Source organism: Palaemon carinicauda, chromosome 37 (genome assembly GCF_036898095.1).
Source record: "Palaemon carinicauda isolate YSFRI2023 chromosome 37, ASM3689809v2, whole genome shotgun sequence".
NCBI lineage: Eukaryota > Metazoa > Arthropoda > Malacostraca > Decapoda > Palaemonidae > Palaemon > Palaemon carinicauda.
This window is the reverse complement of record NC_090761.1, coordinates 28,531,925-28,547,805: the sequence shown is the minus strand read 5'-3', so window position 1 is coordinate 28,547,805 and position 15,881 is coordinate 28,531,925. Positions and strand designations below refer to the sequence as shown.

The window sequence follows — 15,881 nt, the reverse complement described above, 5'->3', positions numbered from 1 at the left end:
AGAGGCTTAGATCTTTCCAACAATAAAGATCTACAGGACCTCCTTAAGTCTTTTGAGACCACGAAGGAGTGTCGTTTGGTTACACCTGGTTGGAATTTAGACGTGGTACTAAGATTCCTTATGTCAGACAGGTTCGAACCGCTACAATCAGCCTCCCTGAAAGATCTCACCTTAAAGACTCTTTTCCTGGTATGCTTAGCCACAGCTAAAAGAGTCAGTGAGATTCATGCCTTCAGCAAGAACATCGGATTCTCATCCGAAACGGCTACATGTTCTACAACTTGGTTTTCTAGCCAAAAACGAGCTGCCTTCTCGGCCTTGGCCAATATCGTTCGATATTCCAAACTTATCGTATGGTTGGAAATGAACTAGAAAGAGTCTTATGCCCTGTAAGAGCTCTTAATCTCTATTTAAAACGAACTAAACCTTTACGAGGCCCGTCTGAAGCTTTATGGTGTTCAGTTAAGAAACCATCTTTGCCTATATCAAAGAATGCTTTATCCTTTTTTATCAGACTGTTAATACGAGAAGCTCATTCCCATCTGAATGAGGAAGACCAAGCTTTGCTGAAGGTAAGGACACACGAAGTTAGAGCTGTCGCAACTTCCGTGGCCTTTAAACAAAATAGATCTCTGCAAAGTATAATCGACGCAACCTATAGGAAAAGCAAGTCAGTGTTCGCGTCTTTTTATCTTAATGTCCAGTCTCTTTACGAGAACTGCTATACTCTGGGACCATTCGTAGCAACGAGTGCAGTAGTGGGTGAGGGCTCAACCACTACAATTCCCTAATTCCATAACCTTTTTAATCTTTCTCTTGAAATGTTTTATTATTGTTTTTTGGGTTGTCAGGAAGGCTGAGAAGCCTTTCGCATCCTACTTGATTTGGCGGGTGGTCAAAGTCATTTCTTGAGAAGCGCCTAGATTAGAGGTTTTGATGAGGTCCTGTTGTATGGGTTGCAACCCTTGATACTTCAGCTCCTAGGGGTCGCTCAGCATCCTAAGAGGATCGCGAGGCTCCGTAAGGAAGACGTACGTACTTAAAAAGGCAGAGTAATTGTTCAAGTCGACTTCCTTACCAGGTACTTATTTATTTTATGTTTGTTATTTTGAATAACTACTAAAATGAAATAAAAAATCCTTAGCTCATAATAATGTAAACAATTATTGCTGGTCTCTACCCACCCCCTTGGGTGTGAATCAGCTTATATAATCACCGGCTAAGTTTAATATTGAAAAATGTTATTTTTATAATAAAATAAATTTTTGAATATACTTACCCGGTGATTATATATTAAAGGACCCTCCCTTCCTCCCCAATAGAGACCCAGTGGACCGAGGAGAAAATTGAGTTCTGTGTTTACATTGAGTACTGAGTACCTGCACGACAGATGGCGCTGTTGATGTACACCCCCTACCTGCTTAGCGATCGCTGGCGGATTTTGAACGTAGAGTTTTCTGTCGAGCAGCAGAGCTGCAGCTTATATAATCACCGGGTAAGTATATTCAAAAATTTATTTTATTATAAAAATAACATTTTTATTATTATTATTATTATTATTATTATTATTATTATTATTATTATTATTATTATTATTAGCTAAGTTATAACCCTAGTTGGAAAAGCAAGATGCTATAAGCCTAAGGGCTCCAACAAAGAAAATAAACCAGTGAGGAAAGGAAATAAATAAACGATATAAGAACTAGTTAATAATTAGAATAAAATATTTAAAATCATTAACAACATTAAAACATAATTCATATATAAACTATAAAAACATATATTGGCCTGTTCAACATCGAAAAATTTGCTGCAAGTTTTTACTTTTGAACTTAGCCATTATTGATGTATTTAGAAGAACTTATTTGTGAATCCGATTCTTTACAGGAGCTCAACCTGGAATACGGACGGTATTTGAAGGAGGTGGTACAGGCCTTGGAAAGTGATCCAGTCTTCAGGAAGAAATTAGAAACAGCAGAGGTTGATGATATAAAGGTAAGGTATAATATATTTCATGTTTTCAGTAAACATTTCCATCTGTCTCTCTTTATTTACATAAACCCTGTTGCTTTTAGTGCTGTTATTGCTGTTCTTCCTATATTTCTCTCTTCTGACTCGTTTTGTGTTTATAATTTGTTGATATTTCTATCTTTGTGGATTTTTTATATTCAAATATTACTCTTTTGTTTTATATTTATTATCTTTATACCATTCATATGTATTTTGTTTTCTTATATCCTCTCATATTATTCCATCAAAAACATGAGTGGTGATTATGGTAGAGTTGAAAGTGACACTGGCCAATCCTTAACAAAGAATGATCAGAATTTCTAAACTTATGTACAGCATGATACACAATGAGCTATTTGACGAACAAAGCCAGAGATCAGTACATGGATACTAAGATTATGGATAAGAAATTTTATAGGCCTGAAGTACATTTGGTTTATCATAAGATTTCAATCAGCTTCCATTAACGAAAGGAAGAATAGAATAAAAAAGTAATAACAAAGTGTAAGAAGAGACTTAGGGGCCAATAATGTCAATTTGTACCCTGCAAATAAAGTAAATTATCTTACGGGTTGTCCTCTTTCCAAAAAGGATTTGCCGTTTATTATTAAGGGTTTAGTGACAGAGGTACAGTAATTCCTTGAAATACGAGTCTTTTGGTATACGAGCATGAAATTTCAACTTAGTATATGAGCATTGTATTGGTTTACAAGTATGAAAATTTCCCCCCCTTATGTGCGCTTATTGTGAACAAGTACTGAAGAGACATGCAAAATTAGTCGAAGCTGTTCCTATACGCCACATATGCAGTGTTCACGCCATATGTGATTTTTAACCCATTTTCCTGCCATTTTAAAGAAAAGACAAAAGCACTCATCTTTAGATTCCTTGTCAAATTTTGATTGTAAGAGTGTAAACAAAAGACGACTAAGTGTCCATCAAGAGTAGTTTAGGCAATTCAATTTGTGATAGCAAACCCTGTTCAACAGCGAGAACTCCCGATATTTTACCCAAAATTCTCAAGGAGAGAGATCCTTCCTCCAAACATTAACCCCTTCCTCCTTATCTTCCTCCTCCCTCATCTCTCGAATGCCAGCCATTATGCTTCTCAGAGGTAAAGAGGGAGTTAATTTGTCAATACTTTTTATTGGGAATTATTCATTTGTATTCATTTCTGATGTCAAGGGTTATAAATACTTGCTCTATATATAAAATTACAAACCTTTAAAAATGGGTGTATACGATATATATTTATGGACGCGGGGAATACATCAAGTAAATTCCCAGTTTGTTTATGAGCATTTGAAGTTACGAGCTTGCTCCTGGAACGGATTAAACTTGCATACCGAGGTTATACTATACCTAGGGAATTGGATCCAAGTTTGGTGAAAGACTTGAATCTTAGAAGTAAAGCTATCTCTCTCAATTTTTGTTGGACTCTTTCTTTGGATAGAGTTATTGTAGCTCAGTGCATACCAAGTCAGTTTTTTACTAAACATTATATTGGAGAAACCTGGTTTTCTTATGAAGAAAGTGTATGCAATTGTTTTTCTGTTCCATCTGGTATTACATGAGATAATACTGCACCTAAACTTATGTTTGATGCATCAAATACTAATTTAACTGGTGAATCCATTATGGTAATGTATTGCAAGGCTTTAGGTTTAAAGGTTTCAAGGCCACTCATGAATGGGAGAAGAAAGGGACAATGGCATTGCCCTATCTAGCCGGACAATGGCATTGCCCTATCTAGCCGGACAATGGCATTGCCCTATCTAGCCGGACAATGGCATTGCCCTATCTAGCCGGACAATGGCATTGCCCTATCTAGCCGGACAATGGCATTGCCCTATCTAGCCGGACAATGCTGTAGAGACTGACCATTTTATATATATATATATATATATATATATATATATATATATATATATATATATATATATATATATATATATATATATATATATATATATATATATATGTGTGTGTGTGTATGTATGTATGTATGTATGTAAAATGGAATTTATCACTTCAAACACATTATTTTGAAGACCATACCCTACAGACAAAGACTAATAATAACCTATATACTTAATCTAGTTAAAAATTCTCAATTCATTATCTTTGGACATTAATTGATAATATTTTGATAGAGTCCCATCCAGTGGCATTACTGCTTGCCAGTACATAGGAGCTTGATGTTTTTCTTTTTTTCGCTAGTGAAGCGATCGCATGACCGAGCAAGAACCATTAAGGACTCTATCAAAATTTTACCGAAATCTATTGGTTTTTGATCTGTCATGTGCTCGCTTCGCTCGCGAAAAAAAGAAAAACATCAAGGTTCTATGTACTGGTAAGCAGTAATGGTGCGGGGCGGGATTCTATCAGATATTACCCATTAATTTCCCTTGTTTCCGTAATATTTCAACTTGTTCTCAACTTACAAGCATTTGATTAACAAACATAACAAAAATAATACAGATATGATAAATAAATACTGTAATAAAACAATATTATATCATTCAATACAGTAAGCAAAATGAGAATAGTAATAACCTGATATCTATTTCATGTGAAACCCAGGAATTTGTTGACTTCTGTAGCTGGAAATCATAGGCATGGGATTCAGGCTAGGCCTGAACTAGGCCAAAATGTAATAAAATTTGACTTACAAACAGCTTCTTGGGACCAATTAAGTGTGCAAGTTGAGGACCTTCTGTATTCACCTTGCGTTCATAACTTCATAAACAGAAACTTCCTCCTGACCATTGATGTTAAGAGGCTAGTGATTTGTTTTCAGCTTGGAGACTGATATGACAAGGGAATTATGGTGTATCCACCATTAAATTATCTCAGTACTTCACTTTAGGGGTAATGCTATTACAAGAAAAGAAAAAAAAGTTAGTATTAGGTTAAATGTTGGTATTAACTAAGCATTGAGAGAAAAGCACTAGAACTTTAGGAGAGTATATAGTAAATTTTATTTTCAAGATTCAGTTTTTCTGAGTGATCAGTACCTTTGGAGTCGGTCAGGAGAAAATAAGACAGTTGTGAGTTAAATGTTTGCACCGGGTCAGGTAAATTGTCCTTCCTGATTCCAACTCCTTAGACAATTGAGGGAAAGTCATTTGGTATGACGTCACGTGAGCACCAAGTGAGCGGTTCCTCATGGTGTCAATCACTGACATTGGAGGGATCCAGTCCTTGTTGAGGAAACCCCAGTGACTTCTTCCTCCTTAAGGATATTAATGTTGGGCAACCAGATTTTCTTCCAAAGAAGTCCGACATGGTGAAAAAGCGTGCATACTCTTCTTTCAGTTTTTCTTTCTCCTCATCTTCTGATTCTTCCAACGTTGCTGCTTGTAAGAAGTCGAAGAAATTCAATGGTAAAGAGTTTTGTGAAGTTCTGAGAGATTTCTCTATTGTATGCAAGACAGAGAGATTGCGCTACTGAGGAGTGGCTCAGCTAGGGAAGGTAACTGGTTGGGCAGTACAGAGCATACTCTCCTGCTACTGGTGCTTGGTGCTGTTTGAGACCAATTTTGCTCACTGTCAGTCTGGATTACCTGGACGTTTGAGAAGCAAAGTTCAATCTCAAAGAAACTTTTGAGGATCCGAGCAATCTCTAGTCGTATGCGATAAAGAGATGTTATGATATTGAGGACTTGGATAGGGAAGGTAACTCTGTGTCGCGGCACAGGAGCGTACTTACCTAATACCGGTGCTCTATCTTATATGGGAACTTGAGGAAGACCTTAGTATCTCTCTGTAGATATACTTTGATATTGATGGAAAGGAAATATGGCTGTGGTGAGGTTACATTGCTTATAAAAGATAGAGAACTGTTGGTGATTAGAACCGGGTTTCAGTCTCCTTGTTGGTATGAGTGACGAGACATTCCCTCCCGGAATTGTGATTAATAATAAGATCCGCTGTCTCATAGGGATTGGTCACTTTCATTAGTTTTTATATTGTTTTATAACCATAAATGAATTTTGTGTACCACTTGAAAGTGTGCTAAGAAGTGAATAGCATGTCTGTATTAAACATTTAACAATGACATTTGTAATGCAACCGAATTTTACTTATCAACCATTGAATTATTTTAAATATTTGCCTTTATCTTTAATATAATATATATGCATTTGTCTTTACATGACAGTCTGGGAAAATTGCTCGAGAATTACACTTCGTTGATCACAATGTAAGGACACAACTCGACGAATTAAAGAGGAGGGAATTGGAAAGACTTCGACACTTGGCTATCAAGGTATGTTGTATGATGAAATATGTATTTTTTTTTTTTAAACAAATTTAATTTTACATATAAACAGATGACCTATAACTTGCCTTTTGAACTGGTAAGCTGCACTGCAAATAATGCTTATTGTTTTTAGGTTACTAGCAGGAAGGAGTCTTACTTTTTGTGTTCTCTGGTTCATGGTTGCCACGCTCATTTTTCTTAGCTTAATAGTAGGAAGGAGTTTTAACTTTTGTGTTGTCTAGATCAAAGTTGCCACGCTCATTGTTCTTAGGTTACTAGGAGCAAGGAGTCTTACTATGTGTGTATTATATGTAGTGTGTATTTGTGGAAAAGAATGATTATTTCGGTGATTCATACCTGCTAGTTGCTGTGCTTGTACTGTATCCACGAAGTGAGTGCTTCTCAGCCTCAAAAAAAAAAAAAAAAAAAAAGTTAGCACTTTCTCTTCTCTGTTTTTTTTTAACTTGGAATATCTGGTTACCGGCTGTCTAGAAATACAGTCTTTGCTTATTTAAAGCTTAATCCCTCATCAGAAGCTGGATGCTTAGCATATTTCACCTCTGAAAGCTAGGGCACATAATAGTAGTAGTGCAGCTATCTCTGTTCATTTCTTTAGAAATGTATTGTCGAAAAAGGTATCCGCAGCCCAGTGGCACACCAAATAAGTTTTTGCCTAATGTTATTCAAGAAGCTTGGATAACTTCTTAAGATTGTTGGATGAGAGAGAAAGAGAGAGACAGAGACAGTTTTGCAGGTTGGGGAGACTATAAAAGGTTCCTTTGAAAAAACTTTAGTAGTTGCTAATAATTCCCGATGAATACAAAGCATTAAAAAGCTAAATATGGAAAATATGAAATTAATGCTTATTGACAAGCTTTCAGTGATGCAGAGACAAAATAAAAAGGCAGCCTGCCTTGCCTGAGCCATTCATTTTTTGCCATTATCTGCTAGATTGTCTCATTACTGTACTAGAGTGGTAAGTCTATTGAAAGGGAAAAAGACGAGAATTATTTGAGTTTTACGGATAAACATTGATAAAACTGGGCTTCCTGAGAGAAGCAGTATAAATGTCATAGGACGTTCATAGGAATAAAAGAAATTCTATTATGATATATTTTTACAAATCTTTTTTTTTCATAACAGGAGCATGAAAAGGAGATAGGAGTAGATCGTAATCTTCTGAAGGCTCCTCTGCACATAGATCATAGGAATCCTACCCGATTTGAAGTAGAAGACTTGAAGAAATTGATTGTAAAGGTAAGGAAATCATGTGTTTTATGAAATGTGTTTGGATTTTTTAGGAATTAATTTGTGTATTTGTTGTCTTAGAAAGATTACACTTTGGAGTATGTGTATGAAGGTGATTTTAGATTGAAATTTGTATTTCTTGTGCATGAATATAAAGAATAAGTAATGAAAACCAGCAAGATGCAAAAATTTGGTTTTGGGTACCGGTCATTTTACCAAGCTAATGACAATTATGATTTGCTATAGGGTTTGATTTCCTATTCTTGTACTCTAGAAATAGAATTTCAACAACAAAATTCATAATTTTGAAACATTCCTGTATGTCACATTGCTGATATCTGTGAAGTGTGAACTTCTCAACCTTAAGATGACTATAAAAATGTTCTCTCCTATACCATCCACTCTGGTAGCTACCCAACTCAGGAATGTTAATCACTTGTAAAGAGAGACCGACTTCACTATTTGGAGCTAATGTTGCGGGTTACTACAAGCTCCATCCCTTGCTGATTTATCAGATTGAGAATCAATTGGGCATTTGAATTAGTCAACTGGAGAGCCAATAAAAAGGCCTAGATGACACGTTGGGTATTCAAGGATTTGTTTGCTAACTCTTTTGTACCAGAAGTTGAGTAGCATTGTGCTGCCAAGGTCTTTCCATTTAAAATGTTGCTAAGGCAGAACAATGCCCCTAGTTACCCAGCCCACTCGGATGATTTGCATCCCTATATCAAGATCATTTACCTTCCATTCAGCACTACAACCACAAAACATAATTGCCTCTTTCAAGGTCTACTACCTTTGAGTGGCAATTTTCTATGGGTTTAAGGGTAACTGAGAGCAAAGACTTTACTGTCAAAGACTCTAGGAAATCTTACATTACTGTATTATTCTTAAGAGGAAATGAAGCAGACAAACTTGAATGGTGTGTGAGAACACTACTCTCTCCAGTTTGTGAATGATTTCTTTGGCTTTAAGGAGATAGTGTGGTCACAAAAATGTTTTTTAGCCTCGAGTAAGCAGCTTAATTTAGATGTGGAGGCTGATAACGTCAAAGAGCTGCTAGCATATATATGCCTAGGGCCTTATTGAAAAGACTAGCACAGGTTATTGCAGACTCCAAAGCCCAAGAGACTTGACAATGAGGACATTGCAGAAGGTTTTTTACTGATACAAGATAGGTTAGCAAAGTTTGAAGCTGAGGCTCACAAAGCTGCCAGGTACACTAAGGTCTTCAAAGGAGTCATGTATTGTCAGAAGAGAAGTATAGCCATTCAAACTAGCCAAGGAAGCTATGTGTGGAACACAAATGAATTTGCATTATCTTAATGGGAATATTTGTTTCAAGATAACTGCAGTTAAGGTTGCGAGCTTGCTCCCAGAACAAAACAAACTTGTAACTCATGGTACTATTTTAGCCTTTAATGGGCATTGTATTTATTAGTTGACTTAGATACTGTATTAAATTTTTGACGATCTTAGATTCTAGGGATTATGTTTATTATTAATCCAATATGAAAGAACTAAAAGCAAGTGTACTAAAACTTTTTATATTAAACACAGACAACAGAAGATTTAGAAAAAGTAGATGCACAACGACAGGAGGATTTCAAGAAATATGAAATGGAGAAAGAATTTGAGCGCCAGAAAGAATTGGCTGCTATGGACGAAGAGCATCGCAGAGCAGCGGAAGAGAAGCATAAAGAAGACATGACAAAACACTCTCAGCACGGCAAATTACACCACCCTGGGTCTAAACAACAGCTGCAAGAGGTAGGAATAACTATCTAGTGTTTCTTTGTTTCACCATATACCCATTACTGTACTTATAATGTAAGCCTACATCCTTGGTCATTTGAATGCCTAAGAAACCCAAGTAATTTGGTGCTAAGTAAAGTTTACTTTGGGTGGTTTTGTTTTGTTTGATGTACAAGTTTTAAACTATTTATGAACACTTAGTTTTTCTTATTAAAGGACAGTAGTAATGTTTTTCAAGATTTTTTTTAAAGAGATATACTTTCATTAGAAAAATTAGTGTATGAGATATTGTTTAGTATTTACCTCTGGTTTTTATTAGGAGAGTGATTTTAGAGGAGGGTATGGCTGTCCTTTTAGACCATTTTTCTGTGTTGTGTTGTTCAGTTTTCAATATTAATCTTACCCGATGATCATGTAGCTGTCAACTCCGTTGCCCGACAGAAATCTAAGGTCGGGATACGCCAGCGATCGCTATACAGGTGGGGGTGTACACAACAGCGCCATCTGTGAGTAGGTACTCAAGTACTTCTTGTCAACAAGAACTCAATTTTTCCTCTGTCGTGCCACCGGCAAGACCTACTTGGATACGCTGTTGATTCTGGAGTTGTTGTTCACGATTTGGTGATGTATTCACTCTAGATTTTAGCCTTCGCTATTCAGGAAGCTTTATCATTAGCTTAGCAAGCTTTTGGAATTAATTTGGATTAATTGTTAACGAACTTTGCTAGATTTTGGAATCCCTCCTTGACTATTTCTACAATTCAAGATGTCTGACCAGTCTCAAGTCCCTAAATACAGGCAGTGTAGTGTTAGGGCTTGTTCTAGGCGTCTTCCGAAGGCCTCCATAGATCCTCACACCGTTTGTTCCAATTGTAGGGGTAAATCCTGTCAATTGGAAGATCGATGTGAGGAATGCGCTGGGCTTTCGGAATTCGATTTTAACGAATTCCTTAAAAATGCACGTAGGTTAGAGAAGGAGAGAATCAGGAGGAGTTCTTCTCGCTCTGTGGATTTTTCCTCTCCCCATGCCCCTCAACCTTTTCCTTCCCCTGTAGTGGTGACTCCCGACCCTGCTACTAGTGCTCAGCCATCCATGGCGGATATGATGCGTGCCATTCAGGCTCTCGGTGACAGAGTGGAGTCATTAGCTAATGACCGTAATCAGCTTTTGGCAGATGTCAAAGAGCTGAAAGCGAAAAGTGCAGTGGGAAGTGTTATCAGTGCTAGTGATGTGAAAAGTGTCAGTGTCAGTGTTGCGCATGAGGGTACATCTGTGCGTGCCAGTCGTCCTCCCAGTCCGGGACCTCTTGCAAGCTCCCAAGCCCAGGGGAGAAGCAATGTCGAAGGACCAAAGGGTTCGGCAGGCCTTGATCAGCGTACGGATGTACCCTCAGTGGTTGCGGACGTATCTGTCAGAGATCGTCCCATCCACAAACAGACGAATGAGCCCTACCATTCCTCGTCTGTGGAAGAAGTTTCCAGGAGGAAACGATGGACCAAGGTTTCACGACCTCTCAAGCGCAAGGTCCCTTCCGAGCGAGTCCAACGGCCCAGGTGTAGCCACTGGGTCAGTTCGGACTCGCCGCAGTCTTCCGATGACTGCACACCTCCCAAGAGAGGTAGAGTGGTTCCACAACAGACTACTGCTCCGTCTGTTGCTGCTCCAACCACGGTAGACCCTAAGTGGTCCATGCTGCAAACTATGCAGTCTCAGCTTGCTGCGTTCATGCAAGAGTATCATGCTGAGAAGGTTGACACTGCACCTGTTAACCTACAACCCTCCGCGGTTGTGCGCTCAGCAGATACTGTGGCTGCCTGCTCCCACACTCCACCTGTGAGAGCTCCACCACCGATGCGCAGTCCACCCTGCCAGACGCATGTTCTTGCTGCACCATCCGTTGACATGCGTGAGCTACCGCATCAGCAGTGGGAAGGTGCTGTAGAGCTGCCGGGTTCTGACACTATGCGGCATGCTCCGCAACCCATGCGGCATGCTCCGCAACCCATGCGGCATGCTCCGCATCCCATACGGCATGCTCCGCAACCCACGGCAACCCCTCCCACGCACCAGCACTCTGCTTTTGTTGTTGCCAGCTCGCAGACTGACCAGCAGCGGCATGATGTTGGATCCGCAGCAGCTACGCATGCACCCGTGCTGCCGGATTCAGCCGTTCAGCTTTCTGCTCCGCCTTTGCCACTTCCTACTCAGCTTTCGGATGATGGAGTATCAGATGACGAAGCTGCACATTTGGATGAACCGCACTCCGATTTTGAAGGGCCCAAGTCTACGCCTCCCTCCTTAGACTTTCGTAAAGTCCTTGCCTTGTTCAGGGACTTGTATCCAGAACAGTTTGTGTCTGCAACCCCTCGCTCTCCTCCCTCCGAGTTTGCTCTGGGCATGCAGTCTGCTGCTCCTGCCTTCACCAAGCTTGTTCTCGCACGCTCATCCAAGAGAGCTTTGAGGGTTATGGGAGAGTGGTTGCAGTCCAAGAAGCAACTGGGAAAGACTGCTTTCATCTTTCCTCCTACCAAGCTTGCTTCCAAGTCGAGCGTCTGGTATGCCACGGGAGAGGAACCCGGCTTGGGAGTTCCTGCCTCTGCCCAGGGCGACTTCTCAAGTCTGGTTGACTCTCCCCGCAGGCTGGCGATGAGACGATCGAAGATCTGCTGGTCCTTTTCTGACATGGATCATCTGTTGAAGGGAGTCTTTCGTGCTTTTGAGATCTTCAACTTCCTCGATTGGTGTTTGGGAGCTTTAAGCAGAAAGACTTCCCCTTCGGATAAGGACTCTGCCATGCTGATCATGTCTAGCATGGACAAAGCCATTCGGGATGGGTCCGGTGAACTTGTGGCTTCATACGTGTCGGGAGTGCTCAAGAAGAGAGAACATCTTTGCTCCTTCTTGTCGTCTGGTATCACCCCTTGCCAGAAGTCGGAGTTGTTGTTTGCTCCTCTCTCCAAGTGTCTGTTTCCGGAGGAGCTGATCAAGGGGATGGCTGCCTCACTTATCCAGAAGGATACCCATGATCTGATGGCATCTTCCGCACGTAAGGCTAAAACCTTACCTTCCGTGCCTAGACCTTTCCGTCCTGCAGCAGTAGACACACCTGCAACTAGGTTCATCCCGCCCTTTCGTGGCAGAACCTCCAGCAAAGGAGGTACCCGTGCCGACAGTCACCGTGGCAAATCCAAGAAGGGTTCCAAGTCCGCAAAAGGCAGGATCTGACTGCCTTCCTCTCCAGACAGCAGTGGGAGCCAGACTCAAGACCTTCTGGCAAGCTTGGGAGAGCAGAGGTGCAGACGCTCAGTCTGTGAAGTGGCTAAAGGAGGGGTACAGAATTCCGTTCTGCCGCAGTCCCCCTCTAGCTACATCTCCCATCAACCTCTCTCCCAACTACAAGGAGAAGGACAAGAGGCTAGCGTTGCAACAAGAGGTGTCGCTCTTGCTACAAAAGGAAGCGGTAGTCATAGTCCGGGACCATCAATCCCCGGGCTTCTACAACCGTCTCTTCCTGGTAGCGAAGAAGACAGGAGGTTGGAGACCGGTGCTGGACGTCAGTGCTCTCAATGCTTTTGTCACCAAGCAGACGTTCACGATGGAGACGACGAAGTCGGTCCTAGCAGCGGTCAGGCAGGAGGACTGGATGGTCTCGTTAGACCTGAAAGACGCGTACTTTCACGTCCCCATCCATCCAGACTCCCAACCTTTCCTAAGGTTCGTCTTTGGAAAGGTTGTGTACCAGTTCCAAGCCCTGTGCTTTGGCCTAAGCACGGCACCTCTTGTGTTTACCAGACTGATGAGGAATATTGCCAAATTCCTTCACTTGGCAGACATCAGAGCCTCCCTCTATTTGGACGACTGGCTTTTAAGAGCTCCGTCAAGTCGTCGCTGTCTGGAGAATCTCAGATGGACTATGGATCTGACCAAGGAATTGGGCCTCCTGGTCAATATAGAGAAGTCCCAGCTCGTCCCATCCCAGACCATTGTCTATCTAGGTATGGAGATTCAGAGTTGAGCTTTTCGGGCTTTTCCGTCGGCCCCAAGGATCAATCAAGCCCTAGAATGCATCCAGAGCATGCTGAGAAGGAACCGATGTTCAGTCAGGCAGTGGATGAGTCTAACAGGGACACTTTCATCGCTGGCCCAGTTCATCGAGTTAGGGAGACTCCACCTCCGCCCCCTTCAGTATCATCTAGCTGCTCACTGGAGAAAGGACATGACGCTAGAGGCGGTCTCAGTGCCTGTTTCCGAAGAGATGAGGTCTACGCTAACGTGGTGGAAGAACAGCATTCTTCTCAAGGAAGGTCTACCATTAGCTGTTCAGACCCCCGACCACCGTCTCTTCTCGGACGCATCGGACACGGTCTTGGGTGCGTCACTGGACGGACAGGAATGCTCGGGCACATGGAATCAGGAGCAAAGGACACTTCACATCAATTGCAAGGAGCTGTTGGCAGTTCATCTGGCCTTGTTAAACTTCAAGTCCCTCCAGCTAAACAAGGTGGTGGAGGTGAACTCCGACAACACCACAGCCTTGGCTTAAATCTCCAAGCAAGGAGGGACTCATTCGAGGAAGTTGTTCAAGATCGCAAGGGACCTCCTCATTTGGTCAAAAGATCGAAAGCTTTTGCTGGTAACGAGGTTCATTCAGGGCGACATGAATGTCATGGCAGATCGCCTCAGCCGGAAGGGTCAGGTAATCCCCACAGAGTGGACCCTTCACAAGAATGTTTGCAGCAGACTATGGGCCCTGTGGGGTCAGCCCACCATAGATCTATTCGCTACCTCGATGACCAAGAGGCTCCCGATGTATTGTTCTCCGATTCCAGACCCAGCAGCAGTTCACGTGGATGCCTTTCTGCTGGATTGGTCCCATCTAGACCTGTATGCGTTCCCGCCGTTCAAGATTGTCAACAGAGTACTTCAGAAGTTCGCCTCTCACGAAGGGACACGGTTGACGTTGGTTGCTCCCCTCTGGCCCGCGAGAGAATGGTTCACCGAGGTACTGCAATGGCTGGTGGACGTTCCCAGGACTCTTCCTCTAAGAGTGGACCTTCTGCGTCAACCTCACGTAAAGAAGGTACACCCAAACCTCCACGCTCTTCGTCTGACTGCCTTCAGACTATCGAAAGACTCTCAAGAGCTAGAGGCTTTTCGAAGGAGGCAGCCAGAGCGATTGCCAGAGCAAGGAGGACATCCACTCTCAAGAGTCTATCAGTCTAAATGGGAAGTCTTCCGAAGCTGGTGCAAGGCGAATGCAGTTTCCTCAACCAGTACCACTGTAACACAGATAGCTGACTTCCTGTTACATCTAAGGAACGTAAGATCCCTATCAGCTCCTTCGATCAAGGGTTACAGGAGTATGTTGGCAGCGGTCTTCCGCCACAGAGGCTTGGATCTTTCCACCAACAAAGATCTACAGGACCTCCTTAGGTCTTTTGAGACCTCAAAGGAACGTCGGTTTTCCACACCAGGCTGGAACCTAGATGTGGTTTTAAGGTTCCTAATGTCATCAAGATTCGAACCGCTCCAATCAGCCTCTTTTAAGGACCTCACATTAAAAACTCTTTTCCTCGTTTGCTTAGCAACAGCTAAAAGAGTCAGTGAGATCCACGCCTTCAGCAGGAACATAGGTTTTACATCTGAAACGGCTACATGTTCCTTGCAGCTCGGTTTTTTGGCTAAAAACGAGCTTCCTTCCCGTCCTTGACCCAAGTCGTTCGAGATCCCAAGCCTGTCCAACTTGGTGGGGAACGAACTAGAGAGAGTACTTTGCCCAGTAAGAGAAGTACTATTTAAGACGGTCAAAACCATTACGAGGACAATCAGAAGCTTTATGGTGTTCTATCAAGAAGCCTTCTCTACCGATGTCTAAGAACGCAGTTTCTTACTACATCAGGCTTCTGATTAGAGAGGCACATTCTCATCTGAAGGAAGAAGACCTTGCTTTGCTGAAGGTAAGGACACATGAAGTTAGAGCTGTCGCTACTTCAGTGGCCTTCAAACAGAACCGTTCTCTGCAGAGTGTTATGGATGCAACCTATTGGAGAAGCAAGTCAGTGTTCGCATCATTCTATCTCAAAGATGTCCAGTCTCTTTACGAGAACTGCTACACCCTGGGACCATTCGTAGCAGCGAGTGCAGTAGTAGGTGAGGGCTCAGCCACTACATTCCCATAATCCCATAACCTTTTTTATCTTTCTCTTGAATACTTTTTATTGTTGTTTTTTGGGTTGTACGGAAGGCTAAGAAGCCTTCCGCATCCTGGTTGATTTGGTGGGTGGTCAAATTCTTTCTTGAGAAGCGCCTAGGTTAGAGGTTGTGATGAGGTCCTTTAGTATGGGTTGCAGCCCTTCATACTTCAGCACCTAGGAGTCGTTCAGCATCCTAAGAGGACCGCTAGGCTCAGTAAGGAAGACGTACTTAAAAAAGGCAGAGTAATAGTTCAAGTCGACTTCCTTACCAGGTACTTATTTATTTTATGTTTGTTATTTTGAATAACTGCTAAAATGAAATACGGGATACTTAGCTTCTTATGTTAACATGTATGCTGGTCTCCACCCACCACCCTGGGTGTGAATCAGCTACATGATCATCGGGTAA

At 41.7% G+C, this 15,881-nt stretch overlaps 1 protein-coding gene across 3 annotated transcripts in view; it reads left to right on the top strand.

Annotated features, from left to right (window-relative positions):
- The window catches only part of LOC137629535 (nucleobindin-2-like), a 70,392-nt gene that overhangs the window by 28,510 nt on the left and 26,001 nt on the right, over positions 1–15,881 (top strand). For all 3 annotated transcript variants that reach the window (XM_068360946.1, XM_068360948.1, XM_068360947.1), the window contains exons 3-6: positions 1,888–1,995; positions 6,173–6,280; positions 7,418–7,531; positions 9,083–9,292. In XM_068360946.1, the coding sequence (XP_068217047.1) occupies positions 1,888–1,995; positions 6,173–6,280; positions 7,418–7,531; positions 9,083–9,292 (540 nt within the window). The remainder of the gene's footprint in view (positions 1–1,887; positions 1,996–6,172; positions 6,281–7,417; positions 7,532–9,082; positions 9,293–15,881) is intronic.